The 16069-nt window shown below is 38.2% G+C and overlaps 1 protein-coding gene across 1 annotated transcript in view; it reads left to right on the top strand.

The window, feature by feature from the left end:
• The first annotated feature begins 3633 nt into the window (after positions 1–3633).
• The window catches only part of C2CD2 (C2 calcium dependent domain containing 2), a 34652-nt gene continuing 22216 nt past the window's right edge, over positions 3634–16069 (top strand). The window contains exons 1-4 of the mRNA XM_007430234.4: positions 3634–4133; positions 7345–7443; positions 12462–12581; positions 14166–14270. Coding sequence (XP_007430296.1) covers positions 3852–4133; positions 7345–7443; positions 12462–12581; positions 14166–14270 — 606 coding nt within the window. The 5' untranslated portion in view covers positions 3634–3851. The remainder of the gene's footprint in view (positions 4134–7344; positions 7444–12461; positions 12582–14165; positions 14271–16069) is intronic.

Genomic DNA, 16069 nt, shown 5'->3' with positions numbered 1-16069 from the left:
CCCAAGTCCAGATGGGAGATTCCACAGGTGGTCATGGAGAATAACAGGGCTAAGATCCTGTGGGACTTCCAGATCCAGACGGACAGGCAGGTACTGGCCAATCAACCAGATATCGTGGTAGTAGACAAGGACCAGAAGACACCGGTGGTGATAGATGTAGTGATGCCAAGTGACAGCAACATCAGGAAGAAGGAGTATGAGAAGCTGGAGAAGTACCAGGGCCTGAAGGAGGAACTAGAGAGGATGTGGGAAGTAAAGGCCACAGCCAGGGGAGGGAACTGAAGGACTGGACTCAATTCAATCAGAATCTCTAATCAGAATTTATTCTTGAAATTAGATTACATCTAATTAGATTGAAATTAGATCCATCACCCCAGAGTGAGCTTTTGATAAAATTATTGTAAAATCAGCTACATTGACTTTCTAATTCACTGTTCATTGTTTTGACCATTATTCTGTATCAAGTTAAAATGTTACTTGCAGACAGTGATTTTAAATTTAATTCAATTTGTAATCCTGGCTAATTACTATGTTCAATTTTTTTCCAAAACTTGATGTTGTACATCAACTTGAATTTAAATAGTGTGCATACAGTTTCTCAAAATATGTGATTCTCCATAGCCCAACTGAAGAAAAGCACAAAGATTCAAATGCAAGGTTCTTAATAGAGAGAGAAGTAAACAAGCAAGCAATAAAAGTGGTTACATAACCAATGCAGAGCCCCTAATATTAACCGTTATTAGTCTGACCTCTGTGGTTGGGAATATGCAACATGCTTTTTAAAAGCACTCCAAATAGAGATCTAAGGCATGTTTTACTTAAATTATAGTTCCAGGCTATGTATTGTCTTAATGCAGACTTCTGAATCCAGATGTGCTAAGAATTTCCATGTTGGCTAGGAATTCTGCAAATATTTTCCACACATCTGAAGATCACAAGTCCTGGTAAAGCCACTGGACCAGTTTCCATCGTGGTTACATTTATGTTACAAAGTATGTTTGTACTACATTACATTGATGCATATAAAAACATTGCTTTGAAATATGACATGCATTATTCATGAACAATGGCTATCAAATCTTTCATAAGGAGACAAAAATTAGAGCCCTAATCTCTCTTGTTGGATTTACTGAGTGGGAAAAAGCAATCAGAATAGTACTGGAATTTGCCAACAGCTACAACTTATACTATGGAGTCCTTGGGCCTTGACCCTGAGTTACACATATTCACCTCTATTGGAGCTACAACTTACAGCAAATGCAGACAACCTATTGCTCTATAGCACATCTCTTGATGCTTATAGCATCAGGTATAGTACACAAAGTATAAGTACACAAAATATTTCTAATCTGAACCTTCTTGAACTCAAATTGCCGTTTTGAGTTGTGTGTGTTTTTACTGGCAGTGCTCATTATGGTAGCCATTTTGTGAATGTACATAACTTCATCCATTGTAGCTGTCCATGCTAGGCTTTCATAAAATGTAAGAACACGGATCCTATTTTACTTGTAGATTGTGACCACAATTTTCATTGCAAAACTCATGGATCCATTCCTTCCATTTATGAATCCTCTGGTCTGAAGGCTACACTGAATTTATCGTAAGAAATTGAGTGTTTCCTTCTGTTGAATTACACATTATAGTCTGGCCCCAGTAAGGCATACCGGAGTGCTAATGTGCCTGCAGATAGCACTTTTAGTGGCCTCCAAATTCCCTGCCTCCCCTCTTTATCTTTTGAAAAAAAGATATTTTAATTGGAAAGATGGGGAGCTGGTATGCTGCAAAGCAAAATCTTTACTTCTAAGAATGCTTCTGAACCAGAAATGGACCTTATAAGCTTTCTTAGAAAATAAAAATGATGGTGGCTTCCTTGTTTTGCTGAAATCTGAAGAATCTGTTTTGTTTAGAGTTGGGAAGATCAAGTGGAGAAGAGGGTAATAACAGGGTTAGGTATGGCTTGGTGGGGGCCTTCAGGGCAGTGGCTTCGAAAAGTACAGACTATTTTTGCCAGGGGAATATCAATCCCTTGATCCTCCATATCCTGAGAAAATGGATATTCCCAAGACTATCAATTGATATTAATGCTAACAAGTAAAAAGAAAAAAAAACACTCCTAAGAAATAGTCGGACTGACAGAGCGTAAAAGGAATGAAGGGCAGGGAACTTCTGGCATTCTTCCTTGCCATTAATTCAGAAGAGACACTGGTGATTTTTTTTCCCCATTGGTACATAATGCTGGATCAGTGGGGAAAGACAGAAGCAAATCTACCAGCCATTGCCCTGAAACTGTCCTGCAATTGAGATGTTGCTGAAGTACAGTAAAGCTCAGCTCCAAGATGGCTTGCTTGCAGTTGATGACATGTCCTCACCCCAGAGCCTTCATCTGAGGTCCAGTCTGCCACTGAAGCAGGTGGAGGCTGGGTCAAAGAGATCCAGAAGGAAAGTAGTAGTTTCCATGGGAAATCAGTTCAGGTCCTCTGTGCCAACATTTGGATTCACAGGGAGAAGTAGCTGAAGGACCATCCCCTGCCATCTGGCCACAGATGGGTCTCCATAGCCATTTCTCCTTTGGCTGCTGAAGAGAGCAGAGCCTTGCTAGGCAGCCAAAGTTTTCTATTCTCTTTTTGGCTCCACTGGAAAGCTAACATTGTGGAAGATATTCCTTGAGGTCAGTATTCCTACCTGCCACCTCCAGTGCATCTGCAGGGGTGGGGGAGATGAAAGCCCAGTGAAAGCAGTGTTGCAGCTTTGCAACTCAACACTGCCCCCTTTCTATCTGTGTTGTGATGCTGCCCACATGCAAAGGGGATAGAGCTTGTGGCATGACACTGCTTTTGCCATTCTTGTAAAAGCAGCAGAATCCTGCAGATGCCACCGACTGTCTTCCACCATGATCTTGGCCCTTAACCACCACCATCGCCAAAGAGCACTGTGGCTGCCTCCCAGTGTCACGGGAGTGGCAGTGGTGATCCCAGACAAGGGGGTGGGGAGCAGAAGAGACTTTCCCTTGCTCTTTGCAACTGCAGAAACCACCAACCCTACCTTCGTAGTAGGCACAACTTGGTTGGCCTTATTTTCAAGACACAGCAAAAGGACAGCTGTTGGTGCAGCGTTGCCCACTTTCCTCCCCTCTAGTGGGCAGTGGGAAAGCCCCAAGCCAAAGGTGTGGGGAAAGAGCCTTTGTCCCAGCGCAGGGATTGGGGACAGAACACTCAAAGGGCTCTAGGGCTGGGGCGAAGGTCCTGGAGCAGTGCAGTGGACCAGCCTTGCCCCTCAGCAGCTCCCTGCGTCGCCCTTGTTTCCCTACCGCTCACCATGTAAGCTTCGGGCCTGAAGAACCGAAAAAAGGAGCGCTGGGCCAAGAGCAGGACGTAGCTGGTAGCGGGAGAAATTCCCGCCCGGATCCTGGTAAAGAAGAGGGCGAAAACGGCGCCGCCTCCGCTTTTCCCTTTCTGGGTTGGGAATGTTTTCCTTTGGTGACCCGCTTGACTGCTCCTCCCGGCCGGCGCCCGCAGGCGGGTGTGCGGCGTGTCAGTCCTTTGAAGGCTCAGCGGCGCGGGGCCGCTCCCGTGACGTTGCCTCTCCTCCTCGCGCATCCTGCTGGCTGCGCCTCCGACCTCTCAAGCGCGCCCGCTCGGCCGAGGCGGAAGGCGAACACCTTGCCTGATCCCTTTCGTCATCCGCGCGCCTTCGCTCCGACCGACCGCGTTGGACTCGGCGAAGGAGAGGATTCTCTGGGGGACCGCAGGGACGCATGCCCGGAGTTTGCTGCGGAGGGAAGGCGTCTTGCCATGCGAAGGGCTTCCCTGCTCTTGAGAGGAGGAGAGCCGGCCCGGTAATTATGGTCAGTCATGTCGTGGCTGGCTTGCTGGCTGGATGAACTCCAGCGGTTCTCGCTGCTCTCCTTGTTTACGGCTGCTTTGGCCGTCCTGACCATCTACCTGGTGCAGTATGGCCTGAGCGTCCTGCGGCAAGGCGGTGGGAAGCCGCCTCTGCGGCCGTCGCCTCCCGGACTTCGGCAAGAGGACGAGGAGGGCTCCCTTTTCACCTGGCTGCTGTCTCTGAAGAGCTGGAGGAGCGAATGGCAGAAAGCCTGGATCGCAGCGCTGAACAAGGAAGCCGAACTGCGGGAGGTGAGTGAAAGCCCGGAGGTTTGCACTGGCCGTTTGGACACCGATCCGGCAGGGTTTTTTTTATGAGACATCCCTGAGATTGTGTTAACTTAGGCCACCAAGTTCATAATCGCCAAAGTACTTTTAGCCAGGCGTTTTAGCATCAGACGTAACTAACCCACCCAGATAAACTGGAACGTAACGCTCAGGCAGCGCATTAGTGATAATCGTTGTACTGGGGAGCTTCTGCAGCTAAAAAGTGTGCATTGACTGTGGCGTGTTAAGGTTTGCACTGACCTGGCGACGTGTAGTGTTTTGTCTTGTTACGCAATCCTCTGTTTTGTGTGGGAAGGCGGCTTTTGTTTTTTGTTTTAATTTCAACAGAACGTGCTTAGTAATTGTTCAGCCGTAAACGGAAATGACCTTGAATTCAGCGGGGGCTCTTTCCATGTCAGGGAAAAAAAATGGTGATGATCTCTTCTTCCTGATCCCTCCAAAGTATTTGCAGGAACAGACACGGTGACTCTCCAAAGTTTCTAGATAGTAATAGTAAATAGGATAAAACGATCCTTAATTTCCCCCTGCTTTTTCTTACTCTACATTGAAGAATGGCTGAGATAATCCATTTCTCCTACTTAGCTGACTCTCCAGTCTGCTCTTGTATGTGTTCCAGTAATAACTTTTAAAACAGCAAATTAAACAGTAATTTGGGGAAGGGGGTCAAAGAGTAGGAAGCAAACTTACTGTAGAAAATCTGATAGGAAATTAACAATACCTCGCCTGGCCTGCGTACATCCTTTCCAAGAAAGCAACAGCATCCTCTTCTTTTCAGCTCACTGCCTGGCAGCACAAAGTGTTTCAGCTTCCTCGCTGAGCCTTCCAACTCAAAACAATGTTGTCATTAGGAAACAACATTTGTTTTTGCTGCTTCGCCACCATAACAAACAAGCCTTGGAATAAAGGGAATTCTTCACAAAGTTGATACATACTTTATTATGTCTAACTTCACTACACCCTAATAAATTCCATGGTTTACATTAAGATACTAATTTTGGAACTGCTGGTGTCTTTGGCATTATAGATGACACCTCTGTTCTCCATTAGATATTTAACATGTTTACCCCCCCACCCTTCATATTGTATTCCATTAAAATGATTTCACATATTTAAATACATCTGGAAATGTGAAGAAAACCGAGTTCAGAGTCGTAAATGTATCAATCCATTTTATTGCTAAACAGCTAAGAGTTCTGTGATATCTTAAAGATTTATATTTATGTTATAGTATGAATATATGTTAGGTATACCACAGTCTGTGAAATTAGGTCTGACTGTATGATAAGGTAGTATTTCTATGTGCTTGACTACTGCCTTTAGCCAGGAACACATTCAAAGCATGAATTAAACCATTTGGTTTGGGCTTTTGCACTAGATGCAGAAATGGTGGGGCAGCCAGTGAAGTCGCTTAAGGATTGGTAAGAAAAGATGAGGTGGCTTTGCTTGCTGTGCTGCTTTCTCCAATCTGATGCTCTCTAGATTGGACCCAACTTCCACTATCCTTAGTCAACATTCCAACTGCAGAACTGGTGAAGGGTAATAGAACGCTATTCAAATACACTGACTGAGTAAAGTTGTACATAGCAGCAGCTTCTGAGCCAGTTTGATGCTTTGGTGGCTCAAATCATGGGGCTCAAATCATAGCCTTATATAATATTGTACAGCTAGAGGTCATAATGGATAATATGTTTCATGACAATGAGCAGAGCTTACTCATGAACTCATTCTGGGATAATCAATACTTGTCCTGTAACACATACTGGATTCACACATAACATGAAACCTCTATGCAATGTGTTTAATTCGGAGTTAGTGTGTTTTCTGAACCAAAGCACTGTGATATATAAACCTTGATTTATGGCTTAGTACAATCTATGGAGCCAGTTACTTGTAGTTTATTCAATGAAATACAGTTTAAAAATGGTTTAGTGGATTCTGTGTAGGACTTAGAGTTATCTGGAGATGAAACTTATTGCATTCATGCTTGGGATGATGTTATATTTAATATATTTCTATAGCATTTATAGTACAGTCACATTTCAAAGCAGATTACAATAAAATATTAAATATGATAATATAAAAATAAATTAAAACAAAATGAAATATATAATCATTAAAGAGGTGAGGGAAGAGCAAAGGAAAGGAAAACAACACCAACACCAACACCAAAAACATTTGTATCAGTAAGGCCTGGGCAAAGAGAGAGCTCTTCAGAAGATGGCTAAAGATATTATAGTGGGCAAATCTGTAGCATTTGTATCAAGAAAACCAGCCACACAGATGGGCTGGCTTTTTATAGGCCCCAGAAAGATTTTTATAAACTTGATGGCAAAAATGGAGGAATTTTGGAAGGAAGTTAGACATCGAGCAGCCTGCAGAAAAGGTTTTGTGAGAGCACATGCAAATGAGTTTATGCTCTCACGAAACCTTTTCACAAAACAAGTTGTAGTTAGCTACAATTCCCAGTTCTTTATTCCTATGGAAGTTTGAAACTGAACAGAACGAACAGCCTCAGTAAAGAATTGAATATGTCCATACCAATCCATTTAATTATTGGGTTACCCCACCTTATTTTGGTTCACAAGATTTAATTCCATTCAGTGCTGTTGCTTTTTCATAACATTCCTTAATATAGGATGACTATAGGTAATACAATAAAGAATTAGGGGTGTACACTTCAAACTCATTTTTAAAACACTGTGAATCTTCACTGATGATAAGAATGATTTTGAACTGATTGCACTAAGCAATAGGCTGGCAACATCATGCAGGTGGTTACCAGGGACTCTCATAATTAAATACATTAACAAAACTTTGAAATGGCAGAACTCTGGACTTATAATGAAGCAGCATTTAGTTGAAGATTGGGTTCTTTACTCATCAGCACTACAGTATATGTATCTATATAGCATGATATTCTGCTATTGTATAAATAGTTTTAGTTTGGCAAAAGCTCAAGCATTGTGTTCAAGGAAAATTGAGGGATAGTACAGAACGCATACTGCCATATATCTTGTTAATAGACATTATTTCAAGCACAAGCACAACTTTCACTGGTATAGACTTCTCCAGCCTTTGGCTGTTTCACTATTTCCATTTCAGTAACATTCAGGCCTTTATAACAGCTTTGAGTATGTCACTTTTTTTCTCTTTCTTTCTATCCCTCCTTTTCCAGAACACCTGCTTGTTAACATTTGATGAAGATTCAGCTCATCAGAATCAAGAACTTATGGTACAAGGAGCAGTAAGTCTGGTAAAATCTGCTGAAGAAAAGGTGAGCTTTTCTTTTCTTGGCTGTTCTTTAGTTTATGAGGTGGAGCACCATGTATAAAACTGGTCAGCTGCTTAAATATTTCCTTACCCTGGGGGCTGATGCATGCTCTCATGCCTCCTCTTCTTATTAATGTCATTAGCATGTACAGGAAAAAGGGAAAATATTTCAAACTGGAGTATGCCCTTCATAATCTCATTTGAACTTATGTTGTTAGTTGTTTGCTCTTCAATTCTGTTAGGTAAATATGGACTGTTATCTGTGGTGTAGTAATCCTTACACAAAAAAGTATGTGTGTGTTAGGAATTAATGCTTAGTTGTAAAGTATTAATTTAGGGTAGATTCAGTGGATTGGGATTTAGTTAATAGAATAGTTATAGTGTATAGAAAAATAGAGTTGTATAGAATTGGCAAAATAATAAAATGGATACATTAAAAACCTTTTCTTTAGTAAATGTGCTAATAAACTTGGTTGCATGGCAGAATCCAATCTAAACAAAATATATGATTTAACTGATGGTATGTTTTGGAGCTGCTTGCAGACAATGCTTTTCAGACTTGTTGGAAATTATCTACAATGATTGCTGTTTTCTTATACAATAAATAAAAGGCCAAGAATACTGGAAGCATATTGGTATACCAGTGCCCCATAAAAAGCAGAGATGACCACTTAGTCTTTCTGACATCAAAATTATTATTATACTAAAAAATGAAAGTATAGTTATGAATAAACAGAGTAAAGGAGTTTATGGAGTAAATACAGAAGTACAACTTAATCCTGTGTAAATAAGAGTAGGGTGAGATCAGTTGGCAAACAAGCCTTTGTATTTGTAAGCTTCTTTATGTAAAATGTTTTTGCTTTTCTTGCATTGTGGCACACCTTGAATAAAGTTCATATTGCTTTCATTACATTATTAAATACATATTTTCTATCTAGCAGTGGGCACATTTCAGTTTTGTTAATCATATGTTTATGTTAATAAAGTATCAATTGTAAAAAAATCAGCACAGACTACAAATCAAAATGTTAATAATTATTGCTGCATTTCAAGCCCTTAGTGGTACACCCAACTAGCTCTATATGAGTCTTTATAAATAAGACAAAATATGTTAAAACCATTAAAATATGTTAACAGTTTTTTTTCTTGATAATCAGAAACTTAGAAGAAACATGAATTTAGGAATATGGGGCAGGATTCAATAATTAGAGAGGGATAGGCAGACTTAGTTTATTTTGAAAACAACATTATGTCTGATTACTCAGCTTCTCATTTGGCCTATCTCGACTGTTTACCTAACACAACAGAAGATTAATTTCCAGCAAATATAAAAACTGACAAGTTCTTTAGTGCTTCTATTATAACCTACCAAGAAAACTTTAGAATTGTTCCAAGGTTGGGAAAAAAATCTGGATTTAGTCAATTGTGTACTGTCTACTTCTTCTGAGTTCAACCTGAAAGCTGTATTTCCTATTAGGTATCATAATATATTCAAACTTGCCATTCCTTCCCACATTCCATTTTAAGAATGTAACTAAGCACACAGGGTAAAGTTTCAAGATCAAAGAAGCTTTTTTTCCTTCCATTTTCCTCCTTTTGCTTTCTTTAACATCCAGCCAAAAGTATCACAAAAAGTTGCTCAGTATTACTGTACATGAAGTTTTGATTTCTGGCTGTTAACAAAGATACTGATTACTTGTGAATTGCAGTTGTGAAGATACATGGCTTTTACAGTGGAATTGGCAGGGCAATCAGCAGTCACTCCTTTGTCAGATAATCAGTATCTTTACTTAGGTATCTATGGGAAGTTACAGTTTTGCTTCCACATAGCTGATTCCTACATGAACATCAACTGGCAACAGCATGCAATTGTGTTTTGATTTAAATCACTTTCTAACTGCAGCAGACTAACTCTTTCTGATTAAAGTCCAAAATGTTTATGAGGATAAAGGAAAACAAGAAAATCCTTTATCTGATTAGTGTACAAAGGTATGTTTTTAAGGCACTTAGTCTGGTTTCAGTTATGTTCAGTCTCTAAATTTTTATAGCTATTTCTAGCTCTTTTCTCCAACTTGTTCTTTGCAATCTTTGAACCTCAGAATGTTTAAGTGTATGGCAGTCTTCACCTCATAACACTCTTTTTCTAAGCTTTATAAGCTAGGTTAATCAATTTAGAGAGCTAAAATATGGCTACCACATATAAGTTGCAAAAATCTGGACAACCATTAGATGCTAATTCTTTGCTGCCATCCAGTGGTGGTCCAGATTTTGATCACCTTAGAAATTAAACTGATTCAGACAACCTAATTGTCAGGATTATGCCCTCATCAGTTAGATGTGAATGTAGAGGAAGAAAGAAATTGACAGCATTGAGGGAGCAATAAAACTTTCATTGGTCCTGACATTTAGAAAGAATTGCAGATTTTATTTAATTTAGGCTCCCATAGGTGCTGTACATCTTGTACCTAATTATTAGGACAAAGGAACATTTGAAGGCTGCCTACTTTGTAGTTACCTAAATATGTTTCCAGCCTTAAGCAAAAAAGAAAAAAGAGAGAGTGTGTGTGCAGTTTTTATGTGAAGAACAGACCAAAAGGGAATATTGTAAATTTGTCTATCATGACACTTGACTGCCCCCTCCCCTCCCCCCGGGCACTACAGTGATAAATATGAGCTTGTGAACTGCTAGAAGATCATGGTGGTTAGCAAGGACACTGACATTTCATCAGAGTGGTGAATCTGTTTTGTTCTCTATTCATCATACTACATTTAAAATTAAGTAAGTTATTTTGGAAAGCATTGTGAGTTACCCTAATTGAAATAGGTTTTATTTTCAGTTTTACAAATGTATAATAACAGAACTTAAATTTGCAACTTGGTAAGAACAAACAATATAATCAAATAAATGTTTAATTTGTATGATAACTGAGATTCCTATATATTTTATTGTTTCAGTTTCAGTTTATTATTGATTAGCCATTAGACCATATCAGGATACAGAATATAAAACATATAAAACATAAGACATTAATGAGACCATATATTAAAAATAGGATAAGAGAAACAAATTAGAATTAAAATTAAAAAAGAAAAAAGTTGCAAATCATATTTCTGTATCACCCCTACAATTTACTTTGATCAGATCCACATATGCAGATCTCAAATGTACTGTGAATTCAAATAAAGGGTATATTATATGTAATTTGTGAATTCTAACTGCACATGAAATATGTTGTTATATGTTGATAAGGATCCCAATAGATCATTCATTTAATGTGCGGTCCAAGATACTGATCCCTTTCTTTTTTTACAATTGACATTCACATAATATGTGTTACTGTATATATTTTATTGTATACATAGTAGAGAAATCACTCTTAGTAGCTGATATGTTGCATAGAAGTATGCAGAATTTTTCTTTGTTTCTTTCTAAAAATTGCTCACTCTACTACTTGTGTAAGTTCAAACGAAAGTTTGATTGCATTGGTTATTCAACTGCACAATAGGCATTTGGTTCTGAAATTGGTAATGAAATTAGCACAGGACTGATTCCTTTGCTTATTTAAATGCCTGTTCATGGGCTACTTCCCTTTGTTACACCAACTTAAGAAGTAGCAAAATATTTACAAAGTGCTGCCTGAATAATAGTATGAATGTTTCTGTGTCAAAAGCCAGAGAGTCACACTTACCCACATTTGAAACTAAAGCGATACCAAGTGTGAATCAGTAGACAAACTTGTTCTCAAAGAAGATATCTTAAGACTGAGAAGCAGAAGTATGATATTACAGTAAACTCTATCATTAGCATTTTCAAAGGTTGTGGGAAAGGGTTTTCTTCCATCCCCCCAGGTAAGCCTAAAGGCTTCCTTTGATCTGAGAAGACTTAAAGTACACTTCAGCAGGAGCAAAGCTGATAAAGATGACAGGATTTTTCTCTGATTGCTTGATAGTCTTGAATTAAACCTTAAATTCCTAAATAACAAGTAAAATATTTGTATCTTTTAAGAGAAGGATAAACATATCCTGATCTGATAAATTTGGTCTAAAACCAGGTATGTAATATAAGGGCCTGAAGTGTCGCAATGTGATGTACAGATATTGGGGTTGGGAAAAAGGGCAGTTCAAGCTAAAACTTAAGTATTCCTTAACTAAGTATAATTAAGTATCCCTAACAGAGGGAGTATGCATGTGGTTGAACTCATGGGGAAAGTTTTAGGAGGAGGAAGGTGAAAAAAATCAACCTTCTTTCTTAATAAAGCTGAAATATTGCAGTAAGGCAGTCATTTATCCAAGAGCTAAATATGTAGATAGGGTCTATAGAAGTAAGGAGTGGGGAAAATAATAGTTCCCTGCTCACTAACCTGCCACTGAGCTCCACATACGACAGAAATGCTTCTGTTTTAAACTATTTAGAACCCAGTGGGAAAATTTCTTTTGAAGGCTGGGAATGGTTCCGTCTTTTTATGATGTTACTCAATCCTGAGACTGAATCTGTCTCTGCCAATATCACTCAAATGATATTGGTCTCCTTGAGATACCAAAATACATGCAGTTATACATGCATTGGCTTCCATATGAGACAGGATCCTGCTAATGCAGCATTCTGATTTGTGTGGAAAATATTATGCATACAGCTGTAAAGGCAAGTGCTTTCTTCAGATACCATGCTGATGTGGAATCTACAAAGGGTCGTGAGAATGCTCTGGATAACATAAAGCTTGAAAGGCGATCTTGCAACATTTCACTACAGGTTTCTGCTTGCTCATTTTATTTTGGCTTTAAAATAACAGCAGCTGAATCACATCAATGAGCTTTATTTCCAGTGGACAAGATTATATACAAGCTTAATTCACCTAAGAGGCAAGGAACAACCTATCTTTCTGTATCTTGGACCAATGCAACTGCCAAGATGTGAATTCTGATCTCAACAAATGGCAGTCACTTAACATTTAAATAAATGCTCAGGATGCTTTCTCTATAAACACAGCTGATGATAAAAGCTATATTTTATTTTTATTTTAGGTGGTTTCCTGTAATGTAAGTGGAAATTCCTTCCATTTTCTTGTCAGTGTATCCCAAACTTCACCTCTTGTTGGAGAATGTCAGTCTTACAGTGTAAAACTATCTCCACTTCATTTGCAGGTAACGTTTTGAATTTTTATTAACAAATCTTGCAGTAAGGTCTGGCATTTTATACTCTTTCTTTCTTTCTTTCTTTCTTTCTTTCTTTCTTTCTTTCTTTCTTTCTTTCTTTCTTTCTTTCTTTCTTTCTTTCTTTCTTTGATTATATTGCACATTCTTGTAAGTCAACACAACTTCCTTTGGCAGAGGACATACCTAGTCTTTACGCGATTTGTTGGGTGGGGGGGCACTCCTTAAAAATAGTGAGTATGGTCTGGATGAAAACTAAATTTGATCTAATTTTCTTTACATTTACGTTGAATTAATATAGTTGATACTTTTGCAAACTAGTGATCTATTAATTACTTTCCCCTTATTTTTTATTAAAAATTACTATTTTTTTTAACAAACTTTGAAGGTCTTTTGGGGTTATACCTAAGGCTTTCAGTGCTTTATGGAATCATAAGTGTCAGTTGTACCCTTTATGTAAATGGATTCCTTAAGTTCAATATTGTTGCCAGCCATAAAGTCAGCCATTTCTTCTTTCCTTACATTGTTCACTGGGTTTACTACATTATGGTCCAGTTTGGATACTGTATTGAAAGGCCTACATGGAATCTCTTTATAATCCCGTTTTGCAGTTAAGGAAACTGCATTTAATTGTAAGTTCCTGTTTGACCCAAACAAGGAAATATACTTAATGCCTTCTAAACAAATCAGGATATAGAAGCCAAATTTAAACCACAATTTCATATTATGATTTATTTAGACACATGTTTCCCAGTTTGGATATAATAGGAGGATATGTTTAACTGTAGCTTCTGGTTTGTTTTATTCCTTGCATGAAGAGAAGAGTGAAGCAGTTATAGTATATGTGGGTGTCTGTAACTTTTGTGTGTTTGGACTTAAAATCTTAGAAAGGGAAACTCTTTTTTAATTTAGAATTCCTAATCAGTACTGAAGATAGAAACAGGAACTTAAAATTGGTAGTACTCAATAAAATATTCAGTTAAGTATAAATCATGAATGACACAATTTATGATGGCTATGCATTAGGGTGTAGCAAATTTAAAATGTAAATGCTAACCATAAACTGATCAGTTTGTCCTACACCAATTATAAATGAAATCCTACACCAATTATAAATGAAGTTTGTAGCTTTCCCAGTCTAGTATTCTCCAGAGATGCTAGGATCACAATTCCCAGAATTTCTGGTCAGTGTGGCCAAAGGTAGTCTAGTCAGTATGATCAGTTATGAAAATTGAAGACTAACCAATATGGAAAGTGGTTGTAGTTCACTGAACTGTCCATTTTGTGCACCTGAATTAGGTTCCATTTTGCTTATAGAGGGTGAATATATACAACTAGGATGATCAATCTGTTGTTCTTCAAATTTTTTTAACTACAACTTGCATAATTGTTTACTACTGCCATGCTGCCTGGGATTGCTAAGAATTGAAGCCCAAAGATAATTTAAAGATTTAACGGAAGGAAGATCCTGTACCACAAGATAAACTGCAACATGTATAAAACTACAACTTGTATTAACATCTGCTTACATTTACAAAACAGAAATAACAATCCTTAATAAACTATCATCAACAGCTGAAACTTTCAGCAAAATCTAAAGAGGAAGACATCCAGATCAAATGGTCTTGCATTTACTCCTCCGAAACAAATATTGAAGTCAAGCCTACTAATGTGCAAAAGGTAAATATGTTGCCATTTTCTTGTATGTAACTACATCAGAATGACAAATTTAAATTCATATTTGCAATACCTTCTAAACATTTGCCTATCCTCTAAACCACTAGCACCCTGATTCTACATTCCAAAGGACTGGCTTCTCAGTAAATATAATTAGGAGCAAGATACAGAGCTGCAGTCTCTAGCATCCACTAGTGTGGCTGTGAAGCCTTTTAAAGGATTACAATTACAGACTGCTGTAAGTTTTGCAAGAGTAATTATATGCCATACTTCTGAAAACAATGGCAATAATAGTCTACAAAGCCTTTCAATATTTGCCACAGAGACAGACAACAACAGCTAACTCTGGTGTACTACTTTACTATCATCTCCTTGGAGATTAGCATTTTCACCACATAAACAGCTGCCTGTAAATGTAGGCATTTTGAAAGCTATTTGGGCTGTAACAAGAAAGGCTGTTTTTTGTCTCCAACTGTTTATTGGACAGAATTCAAAATATTGCGGGTGGTCTCTGCTCCTAGAGGGAAGTTTTAATAAGCTCCCTCTAAAAAAAAAATCCATTCTTAAGGTTCAGAGGCTTTGTGCATCAGGAGCACCCGTCATGAATCATGAATTCAAGAGAGCTACTGTATGTCCTGCTGAATGTTCAACAATTAAAACAACATAGGGCCATGAAAGACCTATGGCGTTTGCTACAGTATAACATTTAAGAATAAAAAAGGGATCAGAACAACCTTGTTCAACACAGTGGCCATCTCCACATTCACTGAGATTACAACTCCCTGAATTCATAGCTGGAGGGGGCACCAACTTGAGGAAGACCAGTATAGATGGATACAGATGGCCCAATGCCAGACTGAATGAATAGCATTTATATGGGGATTGATAATGCTGAAATGTATTCTATTTGCTCGAGGATAATATTCTGTAGTTAAATTTTCTGATTAAATATTCATTATCCATAGCTAAATATTGCATAAGATTTTGACCTTTGTTTAAAAAAACCAAAGCAAAGAAGTGTTACATTGTTTAAACATCAACAGATAATTTCAATCTTAGTAAACTGTGTGGATCAGCACTTTTAAAGTCATACGGAGACTTGCCAGCCAGTGTAACTTCAATGAATTTTGGTTAATGTACATTACTTGTTTTCTGAGCTGACTTTTGAAAAACTGCTGGATTAATTGAATCTATTTCCTCAGAGCATTCTTTAAAATTAATGTCATGAAGCCAGTAAACCCCCAAGCCTCTTTCCCCTAATGATACCTATCAAGAGAATGGATTCTCTCTTCTTCCTGCAGTCACTTTTTACTTCCCCTGAAATGTTTTCTAGAAGGGAGGGAATGACAATTTCATTGTGAAACAAAAATCCAGTTGCAATAATAGATGTTGCCCATAATACTTATGAGTTGAAATATTTACCCAATATTTTTCTCTGTCTCACCGGGGAGCAGCAAGATAGAATCTGTGTCAGTGCAAATCAGGAGTAAGCAAACTGGAGAAGGGGATGAGTAGGACAAGTTAATTAGGGAAGGGGAAGTGAGTTGCAATGGGTGTGATGGTGCAATGTAGGCGAGGTCCTATCACACGTGTGGACTAGGCCAGGCTTTTTTTTTTTCATATACAACTCCTAACATTTTGGTTTTCCATTTTTTTTTAAATGTATCAAATCTTAGACTACATTTTTCACATGGTTCTAACTTAAACTCTGTCACCCAGAATCATTGGGATTTGGGCAGCCTATAATTTGTATATTTTTTTAAAAAATGTATGAACTAGTACAGCTGTTTTTTGGCAATTGT

This window comes from Python bivittatus, unplaced genomic scaffold (assembly GCF_059951505.1).
Source record: "Python bivittatus isolate LINGU-HERP-01145 unplaced genomic scaffold, Pbiv_v1 ctg000350_np1212, whole genome shotgun sequence".
Lineage (NCBI taxonomy): Eukaryota > Metazoa > Chordata > Lepidosauria > Squamata > Pythonidae > Python > Python bivittatus.
The sequence above is the reverse complement of the archived record's forward strand: the minus strand, read 5'-3'. Positions and strand labels throughout refer to the sequence as shown.